This window comes from Labeo rohita, chromosome 9 (genome assembly GCF_022985175.1).
Source record: "Labeo rohita strain BAU-BD-2019 chromosome 9, IGBB_LRoh.1.0, whole genome shotgun sequence".
Taxonomy (NCBI): domain Eukaryota; kingdom Metazoa; phylum Chordata; class Actinopteri; order Cypriniformes; family Cyprinidae; genus Labeo; species Labeo rohita.
Genome location: NC_066877.1, coordinates 33838124 through 33853074, shown reverse-complemented (window position 1 = coordinate 33853074; position 14951 = coordinate 33838124). Strand labels below are relative to the sequence as shown.

General features: G+C 29.6%; 1 protein-coding gene and 1 long non-coding RNA gene across 2 annotated transcripts in view; one reads left to right on the top strand and one right to left on the bottom strand.

Annotated features, from left to right (window-relative positions):
* Window positions 1-14951, bottom strand: part of LOC127171220 (potassium voltage-gated channel subfamily H member 7-like) — a 115080-nt gene that overhangs the window by 11756 nt on the left and 88373 nt on the right. The window contains exons 11-13 of the mRNA XM_051119730.1: window positions 6650-6855; window positions 6475-6559; window positions 3660-3875 (exon numbers count right to left, since the gene is read on the bottom strand). Of these exons, the coding sequence (XP_050975687.1) occupies window positions 3660-3875; window positions 6475-6559; window positions 6650-6855 (507 nt within the window). The remainder of the gene's footprint in view (window positions 1-3659; window positions 3876-6474; window positions 6560-6649; window positions 6856-14951) is intronic.
* Window positions 1-14951, top strand: part of LOC127171221 (uncharacterized) — a 76924-nt gene that overhangs the window by 58768 nt on the left and 3205 nt on the right. The window contains exons 11-13 of the long non-coding RNA XR_007828477.1: window positions 3690-3892; window positions 6671-6879; window positions 10745-10809. This is a non-coding gene — a long non-coding RNA (uncharacterized LOC127171221). The remainder of the gene's footprint in view (window positions 1-3689; window positions 3893-6670; window positions 6880-10744; window positions 10810-14951) is intronic.

Sequence of the window (14951 nt, the reverse complement as noted above, 5' to 3'; positions counted from 1 at the left end):
TATGATCCTCCTTTTGTAATTTTTATAAGCACAACTGTAAATGGTTTTTATTAATATGGCACAGTAATATTAGCAATAGTTTGACACTTTATGTTGCCACCTAGTTATAAATAATATTAATGCACATAAAAATAAATACATAAAAAAAAAATTATGGCAATATTTAAAAAAAAAAGTAGTTTTAAAGAAAATGCAATTTAATTATCCATCTTTGTAATTAAAAAAAAAAAAATCATGCACGATTTATGCAAAATGTGTGTTTTAAAATTTTTTATATTTTGCTGATCTTTACATGGTGTTTGTAAACTTATGAGTGCAACTATAATTGCCTTCTCTCATGGAGGAAAGATTTTCAGTGAATAAGAACAACATTTGTCTTTTTTCTCACACAAAGCTATCATGTGACTTTATGAAAAGATTTAAAATATAACACAATGTTGTACCACTTTCATAACTTCTTCATGCTTGTGCCTTTTTTTGTCCTCTTTGGCCCTTTTAAGCCTCATTCCTCATTCATATAGAAAAGAGCGTACCGGGTTCAGAACAGCATGAAGGGAAATGATTACAGAACTTTTTTTGGTTGAACAATTCCTTTAATATAACAATGGCATTAAAGTCACGTTGAGTTGAGTGTGTTTGTGCATGTGGAGGTCATTTTCCGGTGGTTGGTGGGCATTAGTTTGTGTGGCTGTAACGCGCGAGGGAACACTGTGTGCTTGTTGAGGAGAGTTAGGGAGCTGCTGCCCAGCGGATTTTCCTAAAGCCTGTAAAACAGGCCGCACTGTGCCTTAAGCTCCTGAAAGAGCCTGTTTTACCGTGGCATCTACTTCTCTCTCTCTCTCGCTCATCATGCTGCTTTAGCCTGGATTTAGAAACAGACTGATTCGATCAATACTTTATTTTTTTTTTTTTTTTTTTTTTTTTTTTTAGGATCTGAGCTCCGCTTTCCTTTTATACCCTGTCAAGCAGTGTTTTAAGGACTAGCAATGTCTGAAAAGTTTTAAGGGCAAATGTACAATGGCTTGTTTGTTTTGAAGTCATCCATCAAACTGAAAGCACAGGAATATACAGAGTATTTTATAACACGTGAAGGTCAATATACTTTTCCTTTTTTTACATAATAATATTGATAAATAATATTAAATATATAATAAGATTGTTCTTGAAGGATTACGATAAGTCATTTTTCAGGAAAATCGCTAGACATAAATGACATCAGAAAGGCATGGACAAGTAAAAATAATTTAACATGTCCAGGTAAAATAAATAATCATTTAAAAAGTATCTAATCAATGACAGAAATTTAGGGGACAGAACACACACACACACACACACACACACACACACACACACATATATATATATATATATATATATATACACTACCGTTCAAAAGTTTGGGGTCAGAGTAAGACTTGTAATAGTCTTTAAAGAAGTCTCTTATGCTCATCAAGGCTGCATTTATTTGATTAAAAATATAGAAAAAAAACAGTAATATAGCAAAATGTTTTTACAATATAAAATAATGTTTTTTATTTTAACATACTTTAAAATAGAATTTATTCCTGTGATGAAAAGCTGAATTTTTATCAGCTGTTACTCCAGTCTTAAGTGTCACATGATCCTTCAGAAATCATTCTAATATGTGGATTTATTATTAGAATGATCAATGTTGGATAATATCAACAGTTGTGCTGCCAAATATTTTTTGGAACCTGTAATTTTTTTTTCAGGATTCTTTCATGAATAACAAGTTTAAAAAGTACAGTGTTTATTCAAAATATAAATATTTTATAACAATGTAAATTATTTATTAACTTTTAATAAACTTTTAATTATTAACTTAATACATCCTTGGTGTATTACATCCATATATATATTTATATATATACACAGTACTGTGCAAAAGTTTTAGGCCACTAGTATTTTCACCAGCTAAACAATGGTTTAAAGTAAGTTATTTCTATCTTTTGCTGTAGTGTGTCAGTAAAAAATATCGGTTTACATTTCCAAACATTCTGTTTCCCATTAATTGTAATAATCTAGTGAGATTTTTGTTTGCACAAGGAGTCTGACAACAGCCAGTGCTCCACACAGAGATCTGATCTCACCATCATCCAGTCTGTCTCTGGAATGACATGAAGACACAGAACAAACTGAAACAGAGTTAATCCGGAAGAACTGTGGCAACGTCTCCAAGATGCTTCAAGAGACCTACCTGCAAAGCTACCTGAAAAATTTTGCGCAAGTGCACCCAGGGAAAAAGCTGCTGTAAACGCAAAGAATGGTCGCACCAAATGTTGATTTCATTTAGTTAATAGAAGGTAATTGATAAAGAAAATCTATTTATGACAGCATCCTCATTTTACAGCATTTTTACACAAGTGCCTACAACTTTTAACAGTGCTGCAGCTTTGCAGGTAGGTTTCTTGATGCATCCTGGAGACTTTGTCACAGTTCTTCTGGATTCAGTCTGTCTGAGTTTGTTCTGTTTCTTCATGTCATTCCAGAGACAGACTGGATGATGATGAGATCAGATCTCTGTGCAGAGCACTCGCTGTTGTCAGACTCCTTGTGCAAACAAAAATCTCACTGGATTATTACGATTAATGGCAAAACGAATGTTTGGAAATGTAAACTGATATTTCCTACTGACACACTACAGCAAAAGACCGACGTTAACTGACTTTAAACCATTTTTTAGCTGATGAAAATACTAGTGGCCTAAGACTTTTGCACAGTACTGTATGTATGTGTATATATATATATATGTGTGTATATATATATATATATATATATATATATATATATATGCCAAACTATATTAAATAATAAATATTTAAAAACAAAACAAACAAAATGTAACAAGTAATAACTCAAATTTATTTCAGGACCTGCCACTGGTTCTGACTTGGGGATAAAATAATATTTTGTATTATTTACATTTTTTTTTTTTACATAATTTATTTTTAAAGAATGATGAATTTTATTAGGTTAAATATTAAAAACATAGTAGAGCTAATAATAACATAATTCAAAAAAGCATTGCTGTTCTTCAGTGATAACTGCAAGCACCTTCAACACATTTATGCCTGGAAATAAGCATTTGTAGTAAGCCAGTGTGATTTGTGAGCAAACTTATCTTTCCAGTCGGTTCTTTTTAGTGTTTAAACTAGGCTTTACAACAGATTCACAAATCAGTCTCAATGACTTGTTAGTGACTATTAGCGACACAAACTGTTTTTGTGAATGAAAGATGTTTGTGATAGTTGAGGGAACTTTATCTTCTGTTTGACTGAAGTTGTTGAAATGTCTGAGTCAGACTCGATGAGATCGACAAAACCTTTATTAAACAGAATGGGCTTTTGGGAACAGACAGGAGAGCGATGTCTCCCAAACAGACCACGTAATGAACACAATGTTCCTTTAGACTTGATTTCACTCACTGTTTTTGACTGGCTTTGACATTTCTCTCCAATTCCCAGCCATGTGCATCTGGCCAAATTAGACTCATTTTAGAATAAATTAGGACGCAGTTTATAGAGCGATTTAACACTGTATTTGTCCCTTGAGGTTTGCTGTAGAAACCCAGCGTTATGCTACAGAAATGGACAACAAGAGACAATGCTAAGATGAACTAACGAACACTGAAATCTCACCATCATATGTCGTCTTTATCGTGTCTACAGCAGGAGGACTGCAGGCCGGTGTGGAGGTGTAGCTCTGTAATGATGGATACTCTATTATTCCTGCTCCCAGAAGCCTTTGCTGTTCCTCTCTGGAGGTGTGACGGTCCTCTGAGCTTCTCTTAGAGCTGAGACGAGACTCTCGCCGCTCCTTCCTGCACTCGCTGTCCGTTTCCTTCAGGCTTCCTCCTACGGGACGATCAGAGGTACAAGACATACTTGAGATCAATTCTGGGAGAGACTCCATGGAAAACAACAACACTGTCTGAACATGTTTTTAATCAGAAAAAACTTCAGCTATAATTTCAGAGTACAAAATAATGTTGCATAAAGTCACTCATATTTTATGAGTTTGTCTTTAGGAAAATTAACTACTGCAAGCACTATCTGTCAGGGCTCTACACTCACTTTTCTTTAACGTAAAAAATTTAGGAGCACAGTCAAAATTTTAGGAGCACCTTCTAATCAATAATCAAAAGATCTGATCAAAAATTAGTTTTCCCATTACAAGGTAATATTTGACTCCCTAAAGTGATTTACAGGGGAACTTTATTTTTACCTTTGTAATGTAATTTTTCTAACTTTATTAAAAGTGTCATCTTTTGTCACATTTAAAAAAAATATATATATTTTTTTAAGCTTTTTAAAGCTTCTCATTAAAACAACAGAATAAGAAAAAGTAGAATAAGTTGCAATCAGATGAAATCGGTTTTAACAAAATTTATTTGTACTACAGAGGTGGCATAGGAGGACACAAAAGTGGCTTGTAGGTGTATTTTCATGTTTAATGAGGCTCAGAGGTGGCATGAGTGCAATGTTGAGATTAATGTTTTAAATATAACATTTTGAATATAAAAATATTAGATGATTTAAATAACTTAAAAAAAACTTTTAAAATGACACTAAAACTGCCAGTAGGTGGCGGCAAGTCACTAATTTAATTACTGAATCATTCATTCATTTGATTCGTTCGAACAGCTGATTCATTCAGGAATAAAGCAAGTGACTGTCTTTATGAATGGGAAGTTGAATCATTGACTTACTAGATTCAAGATTTAAAAATGCACATTCATTCTTACACTAAACAACGCAGTTTGAGATGCAAAGTGGCTCAGTTGTGACTTGTTTCAAACTAGTAGTAGAGCCCTGTCTGTCTTTTCTTGCTATAGAAGCCTTTTATAAGGAAGTAGTTTAACTTTGCTAAACACACCAACGCAATGATGTAGTAGCACCAAATTTTCTTCCAAACCTTGGTCATACAATTTATTATCGTTTGTGTTTAGTGTTGTTTACAGATGTATCGTTAATGTGTGTTTTGTTTTGTTTTATGTTGTGATTGTATTGCATTGTGTTCTGGGACCCCCTTGAAAACAAGATGGTACATCTCAAGGGGTTAATCCTAATAATAAATACCTAAATCATAAACCCTGTCTACAATTATAAGGTGAAGGCATAATCATTGTTAAGCATTACAGAAATGTACTTTCCACTAGCTGTTTTATTATAATACACAAGGCTAAGACATTTAGGGCTCAGAGAGAGTATTTATGATCAGTGAGGTGCAAAAACAAAATGGTCTGTCCAGTCACTGTCTCAGTACATTAAGCAGCGCTAAGCCGTTTTCTTATAATAGGCGTCTATGAGGTCAATAACACTTCACATAAAAAATATTGTCTTTCTCCTTGGACTACAGAGTGGATTGTTTTTATGACCATATATCTGGTTCTCCCTGGTGGTTGTAGTAATGCATTTAAGCCACATTAAGTGTCTTTTCCACATAAAGAGTTTTAAAACGTCCCCACAGTGTTTTAAGAGCTTACCAGAGATATTGATGTTCATCATGATTACAGCTGTAAAAAAATAATAATGTATCCTGCAAGAATTCTTCTTCAATATATGTGTAGATAGACCATTCAAAAGTTTTGGGTTCAGTAAAATTTAATTTAATTTAATTTTGAAAAAAGGCTTTTTATTCAGCACAACTATTTATTTTATTTTATTTTATTTTAGAATAGAATAGAATAGAATAGAAACGCTTCAACACAACTGTTTTCAACATTGATAACAATACGAAATGTTTCCTGAGCAGCAAAAATAGCAAATAAAAAATTTGTTTTTGGTAGAAAATACCATCCATAGTACTAAAATAACTAAATGTAAACTAAAATAAAAACGAATAAAAAATATATGGAGACATATATTACCAAAAAAAAAAAATTACTAAAACTTCAACTAAAATGAATGGTATTAAGGTCTTAAAACATCTTAATTCACCCTTTCACAAATCAAGGCTTTAAAAAAGGTCTTAAATCAAAGCAGAAAGTCTTTAATTCATAAAATCATGGCATTAAATGTTACATGCACACCAAAGAATATATATATAATCCTCTTTTTATTTTATTTTATTTTATTTTGTTTCATTTTGTTTTGTTTTATTTAATTAATTAATTAATTTATTTATTTATTCAGCACAACTGTTTTCAACATTGATTAAAGAAATGCTGCTTTTGATGAGCATTTGTTGAAAAACTTAAAAAAGCTGATATATAAGTTTCTGCAACATTTGCATAGAAGGGTTCATCGTAAGGGTTTCTGCTGGACTTAAAAAAAGGTCTTAAATTATATATTTATATATTTATAATAATATTGCGCAATGTTTTTACTGTATTTTTTATTAAAGAAATGTAGCTTTGAGCATGATTTGTTTATAAATTTAAAAATATTAAAAAAAAAAAGTTTCTGCAACAGCTCCATTGTGTAATATAATTAATAAACAGATTGTATTCACCTTTGGATGGTTTACGTTTAAAGGAGATCTTCCTTCGGCTCTTGGTCTCCTCTCCGTCTGAATCACTGGCTTGTGAATAAGTGGCCTGAGCACAAGATCCCAACAACACAATAATTATGTTTTAATTATTTAATCTATTTTGTATATACAATTTCTAGCTATTAATGGGACGTACTTTTGAATTCTCGTCCCGTAGGTTAAAGGTCAGTTCCAGATTGGTGAGGAAGTAGTCAGCGAACTCTGGATACATGTCCAAAACCTCCAGGAGCTCCTCTCTCTGGATGGTGTGCAGGTCGCAGTAGCTGAGCGCTCGCACGTCTGCGTTCGACTTACCGGGCTTTGCATATAGGTGGATCATCTCTCCGAATATGTCATTCTTACCTGGAGAACAAAGAACACCTTCAGGTTTGGCATTTTGTAACTCTACAATACAGATGCATGATATGTTTGGACATCTGCTGTGTCCTAGAGATCTGTCTGTGTGCATACAATAGCATGCATCTGCACAAGTTGCATGGGATTTCAGATGTAGATTGTGTCTTTATAAGCGTGTCTGTGCAGTGTCAGTTTAGGTCAGAATCTGTGCATGCGGATTATCAGCATTCGCTCTCTCTGTGGAGATTATGAATGGGATGATGTCAGGTACAGTATATGCTCTCTTCTCGACCTCTCATTCAATATGTGTGCTCTTGCATTTCTTTAAAAGGGTTCATCGTAAGGGTTTCTGCTGGACTTAAAAAGGTCTAAAAACATCCTTAATTCCCCCTTTCACAAATTAAGGCTTTAAAAAAGGTGTTAAATCTTAGCAGAAAGTCCTTCTAATTGATAAAGTCATGGCATTAAATGTTGTATGCACAACAAAAAATTACATCATCCGTTGTATTTCTGTCTTGTTTTCCAAATATCTAAACTTCCTTAAATCAAGATATATTTACTTAAGATGCAAAGTGAAGATTTTAAGTCTTGTTTTCTAAGAAACTGAAAACCGAAACCATACACAAAACACTTCAGTACTTTCAGTTTCACTTTTTAGTTGAACTTGATGTATAATATGGAAGGTATTTTCTGCCAATTTTAAATAAATTAATTAACTTACAAAAATGAAAATGAAAACCAGATTAACAATTTAATTATACAAAACTATGCAAAATGTGCCAACATTGAAATGAAATGATTTAATTTTCATATAGATTTTTTAAAATTGTTAAATTAATAAATGAAATGCAGTTGGGTGATTTGACGTTTCATTTTCACTGAAATCTCAAGACAAGACTAACAATATTAAAATGAAAAAGCAAACATGAAAAAGAAAATGCAAATAATGCTTTTTAATGTAATTAAACTCATCATCATGTAATGATAGTGACCCAATTCAAATTAAAATGTAAAGTTTAGTTTTCGTTTTTGGTACAAAATACCTTACATAGTACTAAAATAACTAAATGTAAACTAAATTAAAAATGAATAAAAATATATAGACACATATATTACCAAAAAAAAAAAAAACTTATGAAACTGACAAACATGAAATGACTAAACTTTAACTGAAATTAAAATAAAACCAGATAATATAAGTAAAATATAATTTAAAAATTCTAATTCATTTTTTACAAGGCTTTTTATTAATGCTTGCACAGTAGTAGTGACATAGTTAAAATTAAAATGTAAAGTTTAGTTTTTGATTTTGTTAGAATATATCATCCATAGTACTAAAATAACCAAATATAAACTGAAATAAAAATTAATAAAAAGTGTATAAACATTTAAAAAAACTAGTTTTCTTAGTTTTTTTTTTTTTTTTAAATGTTTGTTAAAAATACAAACGTATTTAAAAAAAAAAACTAATATAACTGACAAAAACACATACAATGACTGACTAAACTTTAACTAAATTTAAAATAAAACCAGATAATATAAAATTTTATTTTATTGCATGAGCATTTTTAATAATGCTCATGCAACAATAGTGGCATGATTCAAATTAAAATATAAAGTTTAGTTTGTATTAATACTTAATACTTCTAAAATTAAAATGAAACCAGTAATATAAAATTAAAACCAAATCTAAGTATTTCTTACTTATTTTACAAAACTTTTTATTAATGCTTACGCAATAATAATGGCAGAAAATTCCTTCCATAGTACTAACATAACTAAATGTAAACTGAAATAAAAAGAGAATACATAGACATATATTAAAAAAAAAACAAAAAAACAAAACAAATTACTAAAACTTTAACTTAAATTAAAATGAAACCAGGTAATAACAAATTACTACTAATAAAAAAAAAAATAAAATAAATAATAATAAAAATACTAATTTAAAATCTTAATGAAAACTATAATAGTATCCCACAGTGGCTGAAAGTTGCTAATTCAGGTCATTGACTTAATTTTGATGATATTTTGGCATATTTTTTCTTTAATTAGTCTTCAAAAAAGTCATTACATTTCATTAAGCCTGCAGAAACCATGAGCAAACGGGATTTTTCATGCTTTTGTTTTTTAAAATTGTTTAAGAGGGACAGTAGATCATGTTAGCCTTAACTCCGCTTTCTGGTTTAAACTAGCAAACTGCTTTCTAGTTTGCTTTCTAAATGTTACAATAAACAAATAGTATGGATAAAGTCTGGCTTACAGTGACGTACAATTTTAAGCGAGGTTGTCACTGTAGTATTTGCAAACTGAATCTTTTCTTTCTTCTGTTTGCATAACGTATTGTGATTAGTCTTATGTTCCTTGCATATATTTAATCATTTATAGCTTCCTTTACTCTGTTGATTCTTGTGTGCATCTGAATACAAGACAAGTGTTAAGCATCTTATTATTGCAGAACCATGAACGATGAAACCGTACACAACTGTTCAAAAATCTAAGGGGTTTGTAAAAATTTAAAAAATGATATTAGAGTCGCTTCTGCTCACCAAGGCTGCATTTTAAAAGATCAAAACTACAGTAAATATTGTGAAATATTATTACAATTTAAAATGCCTGTTTTCTATGACTATATTTTAATATGTAATTTATTCCTGTGATCAAAGCTGAATTTTCAGCATCATTACTCCAGTCTTCAGTGTCACATGATTCTACAGAAATCATTGAAATATGCTGATCTGATTTAAAAAAAACATTTCTGATTATTATCTGTGTTGAAAACATTATAAATGTATTTGCTGTCACTTTTGATTATTTAATGCATCTTTGCTGAATAAAAGTATTAATTTCTTTGCTAAAAAAATCTTAATGACTTCAAAATTTTGAAAGGTAATGCATTAAAAAATAATGGTAAAAATGGTACCTTTACCTTTAAAAATGGTACCTTTACTCTATTTTTGCAAGGACTGCTGTTTATTTTAATTTGACATTTTCCCTAATCATAGTCTATTATAAAATGGCAAAAACTTTGCCAAAACACTGCACTAAAGTTCATTCAAGTTATAGTTTATCTCAAAAATCAGCGGGCTCTCAGCTGGGCCGCTTCCCGGCTAAATGTCAGGCCCTCGGAGCGATTCTGCTTTAAATAAGAGAGACGTGACCGAGCTGCAGGTGACATTCAGCTCAATCGGCTAAAACGGCTGACACAGCTGTTCATGAGGGATCTGACACCTCTCTATATCTCACCATGAGAAGCAGACACAAAGCATTGTGGGGAGAGGACAGATGAGAAGCACTTTCTCTTTTTAATGGCTCCCGAGAACATTATTAAACGAACGTTCAGGGTTCAACACGAGTTCAACGGCATTTCAGCGTAAATAGTCGCTTTGTGTGGTTTGAGAACTTTTTCCCCGCGGCCGTCTGCGCCGTTCTTTGTTTTGACCTTATTATGTCACCAGATCAGCCGGCGAATAGTCATCTGATGAGAAAACGGTGCTTTTAAACGGCGTTGGAGCTCAGAAACACCTGTCAGACGCACGCTGACTCTCTGACATCAGGATGAAAAGTGCTGGCTAATTATTGTTGCCATTAACTGCACATGTTAAGCTTAAGTTGAGTACGGTTTCTGTTTTATGCAACACTAGGGGTTTGCTTTCAATACACAAACAAATGGAAGATTGTGTTTGGAATAAAATACTACCTTTGTGCAGTATGCAGATTATCAGTGTGCATTGATTTGGTAGAAATCATAATGCTTAATACTGTGGCTACAGACAGTCCTGTCTTACAGCATGCATGTGCATTATCTAAAGCAGCCTGAAAATCAGAGACATTTATGCAACTGTTTCTGATGTTATTGCAAAATTTGATTGGTTTTTATCTTTCCCTATTTAAGCAGGTCGAAAAAAGCCGCTGAGGTCATTACCAAGATGGGTACTGAGTGACCTGAATTGCTTTAAGGTATTTTGTTGCTGCTACTACTGCTAATACTGCATCCCACAATGCAATGCTTTGACTTAACCTTGCATTCTCATAAGCCGTGATTTTAACATCTATATTTTATTTGACTGCCAAACGTTTACATTTTTTCATGCTTTATGGAGTAAATAGTGATAGATTAGTTAATGGGTTAATGCACAATTTCTGATTTTAAATATTTTAGTGAATTTTGAGAATAATATGGAAAAATAATTGAAATTATAGTGTATATAACTACTGTTTTAATGTTTATAGTATTATTATTTATTATTATTATTATCATCATCATCATCAATAGTAAATAAAAAATAAAAACTTTAACTTTACAGACATAACAATTTAAATAAAAGACATAAAAAAATTAAGTTTGTAAATGTTCTAATAAAATATATTTAAATACATATTTTATTGCAGCTAGTTTCCAAGGCAACATTTCTCATTTTCATTTATTTTTCTTGATGTTTATTTTCATTTATCTTATAAATGTGTATTTATATATAAATTACTAAAACCTTTAAAAGTAAAATGGAAATGGAAAATTATAACTACAAATGAAATAAAAATGTATAAAACGTTTTACAAAAATTAATAAAAATGTAACAACTTGTATGCATTAAAAATATTAAATTCCTAAAATTTGAAAAAAAAAAAAAAAAAAAAAAAAAAAACATTATATTTTAGCTAGTTTGCAAGACAACTTTTTTCACTTTGATTTATTTTGACATTTTTCTTGATGTTTATTTTCATTTATCTTGATACTAAAAGTTTAACTCAAACTAAACTTGAATAAAAATGAATTAAACTGTATAGACCTATTAAAAAATAAAAATGATAAAAATGACAAAAATGCAACAAAATTAGTAAAACTTTAAAAGTAAAATGGAAATGGAAAATTCTAACTCAAACTGAAATAAAAATGTTTAAAAAAATAACTAAAATTAATAAAAACTTTAACTTTACAAACATAACAACTTGTAGACATTAAAAATATAACATTCCTGAAATTTGAAGTAAAATATATATATATATATAAACATATTTTTATTTCAGCTAATTTCCAAGCCATCTTTTTTCATTTTCATTTATTTTGACATTTTTTCTTTATTTTCATTTATCTTGATACTAAAAGTATAACTCAAACTAAACCTGAAATAAAAAAATATTAAAACTGTATAGACCTATTAAAAAAGAAAATTATTAAAATTACACAAAATGCAACAAAATTACTAACACTTCGAAAGTAAAATGTAAATGGAAAATTATAACTAAAACTGAAATAAATGTTTAAAAGAATAAGAAAAATTAATACGTTTAACTTTACAGACATAAAAAAATAAATTGCCAAAACTTGAAATAAAATATAAAAAACATTCATAAAACTTATAATAAAATATAAATATATAAAAACTTATTTTATTTAGTTTCCTAGTTTCCAAGACAACATTTCTCATTTTCATTTATTTTTGATATTTATCTTGATGTGTAACTAATAAAAATGATAAAAATGCAACAAAATGACTAAAACTTCAAAAGTAAAGTGGAAATGGAGAAAATAAAAATGTCTAAAAAATAATGAAAATTAATAAAAACTTTAACTTTACAGACATAAAAAATAAATTGCTAAAACTTGAAATAAAATACAAAAACCTTATTTTATGTTAGCTATTTATTTTGATATATATCTTGATGTTTATTTTCATTTATCTTGATACTAAAAGTATAACTGAAACTAAACCTGAAATAAAAATAAATAAATAAATAAAAATTGAGTAGTTGTGTATATGTGTGCATCTAATTTGTTTTAATTAAATTGTATTACCCTATGCCACATATCAGCCATAATCTAATTGTTAGTATTAGCATCTGCCATTGAAAAACCCATATGGTCGACCACTGCATTGTCCATTCGGATCAGTCAGAATCTATCGCAGTTTCTTTTGTTCTTTCGTGTTCTCTAATGTTCAGCTGCAATCTATGTGCTATAAAAAGCCCAGTCCAGCTTTGAGTCGGTGCAGCGAGCGCTTTGAAGATGCCAAACACATCCAGCGGGAGCCACTTAATAGAAATGTCAGAAACCTCTTCTTATCAGACACGGATTCGAGACACAATGCAGAAACCCAGACTTGTTTGTAGAATAAGCTCATCTGTTTGACATTTAGCTGAGAGAACGGTAATGTATAGGTTTCAGGAGTCAGGCTCCTCGGCTTTCTGTGTTTAAGCATGTAAGGACAATGGCGCATCTGCCCACTGGGAGATACAGCGTGTGCCCGCTCTCGCGTCGGTAAACAACACGTCGAAGCAGAAAGTCCTCCACAGGACGCGGCTGTGACGTGCTAATGTCTGCAGGCCGCTTTCAGCAAACAGATACTGCACTACTGTCTTTCTCTAAAACATCCATCACAAGAAACAGAGAGCACAGTGAGAGATAATGAGACAATGAGAGATATTATGCAAGGTTTTAAATATAGTCTACCTCTGATTAAAATAGTCATTTCTAAATGAAAAAGCGATTTCTTAATTAAGCATCTAAGGCAGAGATATTCAGTTAAAGGAACAAGAGATCTACTCGCTGAATTTTTATCTGAAGGCAACTGAATATATGTATTTGATTAGGTTTGTGCAAGGATGCATTCAAAAGTGACAGTAAAGACATTTATAATTTTACAAAAGATAAATGCCGTTCTTTTGAACTTTCTGTTCATCAAAGAATCCTGATGATATATGGATGAATATATCACAGCTTCCACAAAAATATAAACAGCAAAAACTGTCAACAGGAATAACAATAAACTTCAATTGAAAACATAACAAAATCTTACTGACCCCAAACTTTTGAATATATATATTCAAAAGTATTATCATATGTGTATGTGTGTGTGTGTATGTATATATATATATATTTATATACATACACACACACACACACACACACACACACACACATACATGGATATGTGTGTGTGTGTCTCTGTGTATAATATATGTATATTTATATTTATATCAGGTTTATTTTTAGCAATTTTTTAAAAATGTTATACATTTTTGTATTTTCCATTTTCATTTAAATTTTTTAGCCTTTTTTAATATATAATTGTCTAATTTTATGTCTATTTAAAGTTTTATATTTTATTATACTTTTATTTCAGTTTTGGTTTTAGTTATTTTAGTACATCAGATTAAACACAATTAGTATGAGAAATTATGCCTTGGCAAGTTTTTTCACATTTTTACATTTTATTTATTTTATTTTAACATTTATTTTATTATTTAAAAATGAACTATTTCTCTCTCTCTCTCTCTGTAATTTCTCATGTTACATTTTTTTGTAATTTATTAATTTATTTATTCATTTTGTCAATTATTTATATACTATATAATATATAATTCAATCTTGCATCACTTTTCATGTAATTTTTTCTTTAGTGCTTTTTATATATTTATTATCATTTTTATTTGTATTATTATTATTATTATTATCATCTTTATCATTTAAAGTTTGATTTCCTAAAAACAGTATTAAAATAATAAATACTAGGCTATGCATTATCATATCATCAAAAAGCTTATTTTTGCAATTAAATAATATAATAAATATAAATAAATAATAAATAAATAATAATAAAATGGGAAATAATACCTTGGCAAGTTTTTTTTTTTTTTTTAAGTTAACATTTATTTTATTATTTAAAAATGTATTATATTATTTACTATTATATTATTTAAAAAAAATTAAGTTTGGTTTCCTACTAGGATATGAATCAGATATAATCAAAAAGCTGTTATTTTTGTAATTAAATTATATTGCCTAGACAGATAGATAGTTAGTTTAGTAAATCAAATTAAACTAAACTAAAATTAGAAATTATGCCTTGGCAAGTTTTTTACATTTTATTTTAAGTTAACATCTATGTTATTATTTAAAAATGTATTGTATTATTTATTATTATACAATTTTTTCTGTAATAATATCTCATGTTACTTTTTTTATTTATCAATTTAATTTGTTCATTTTAACAATAAATATTTTGTATTATATATTATATTAAATATTATGTATTTTTTTCTCTCTCTGTCTTTAATAATATCATGTTACTTTTTTTAAAAAACATATTAATTTAATTTGT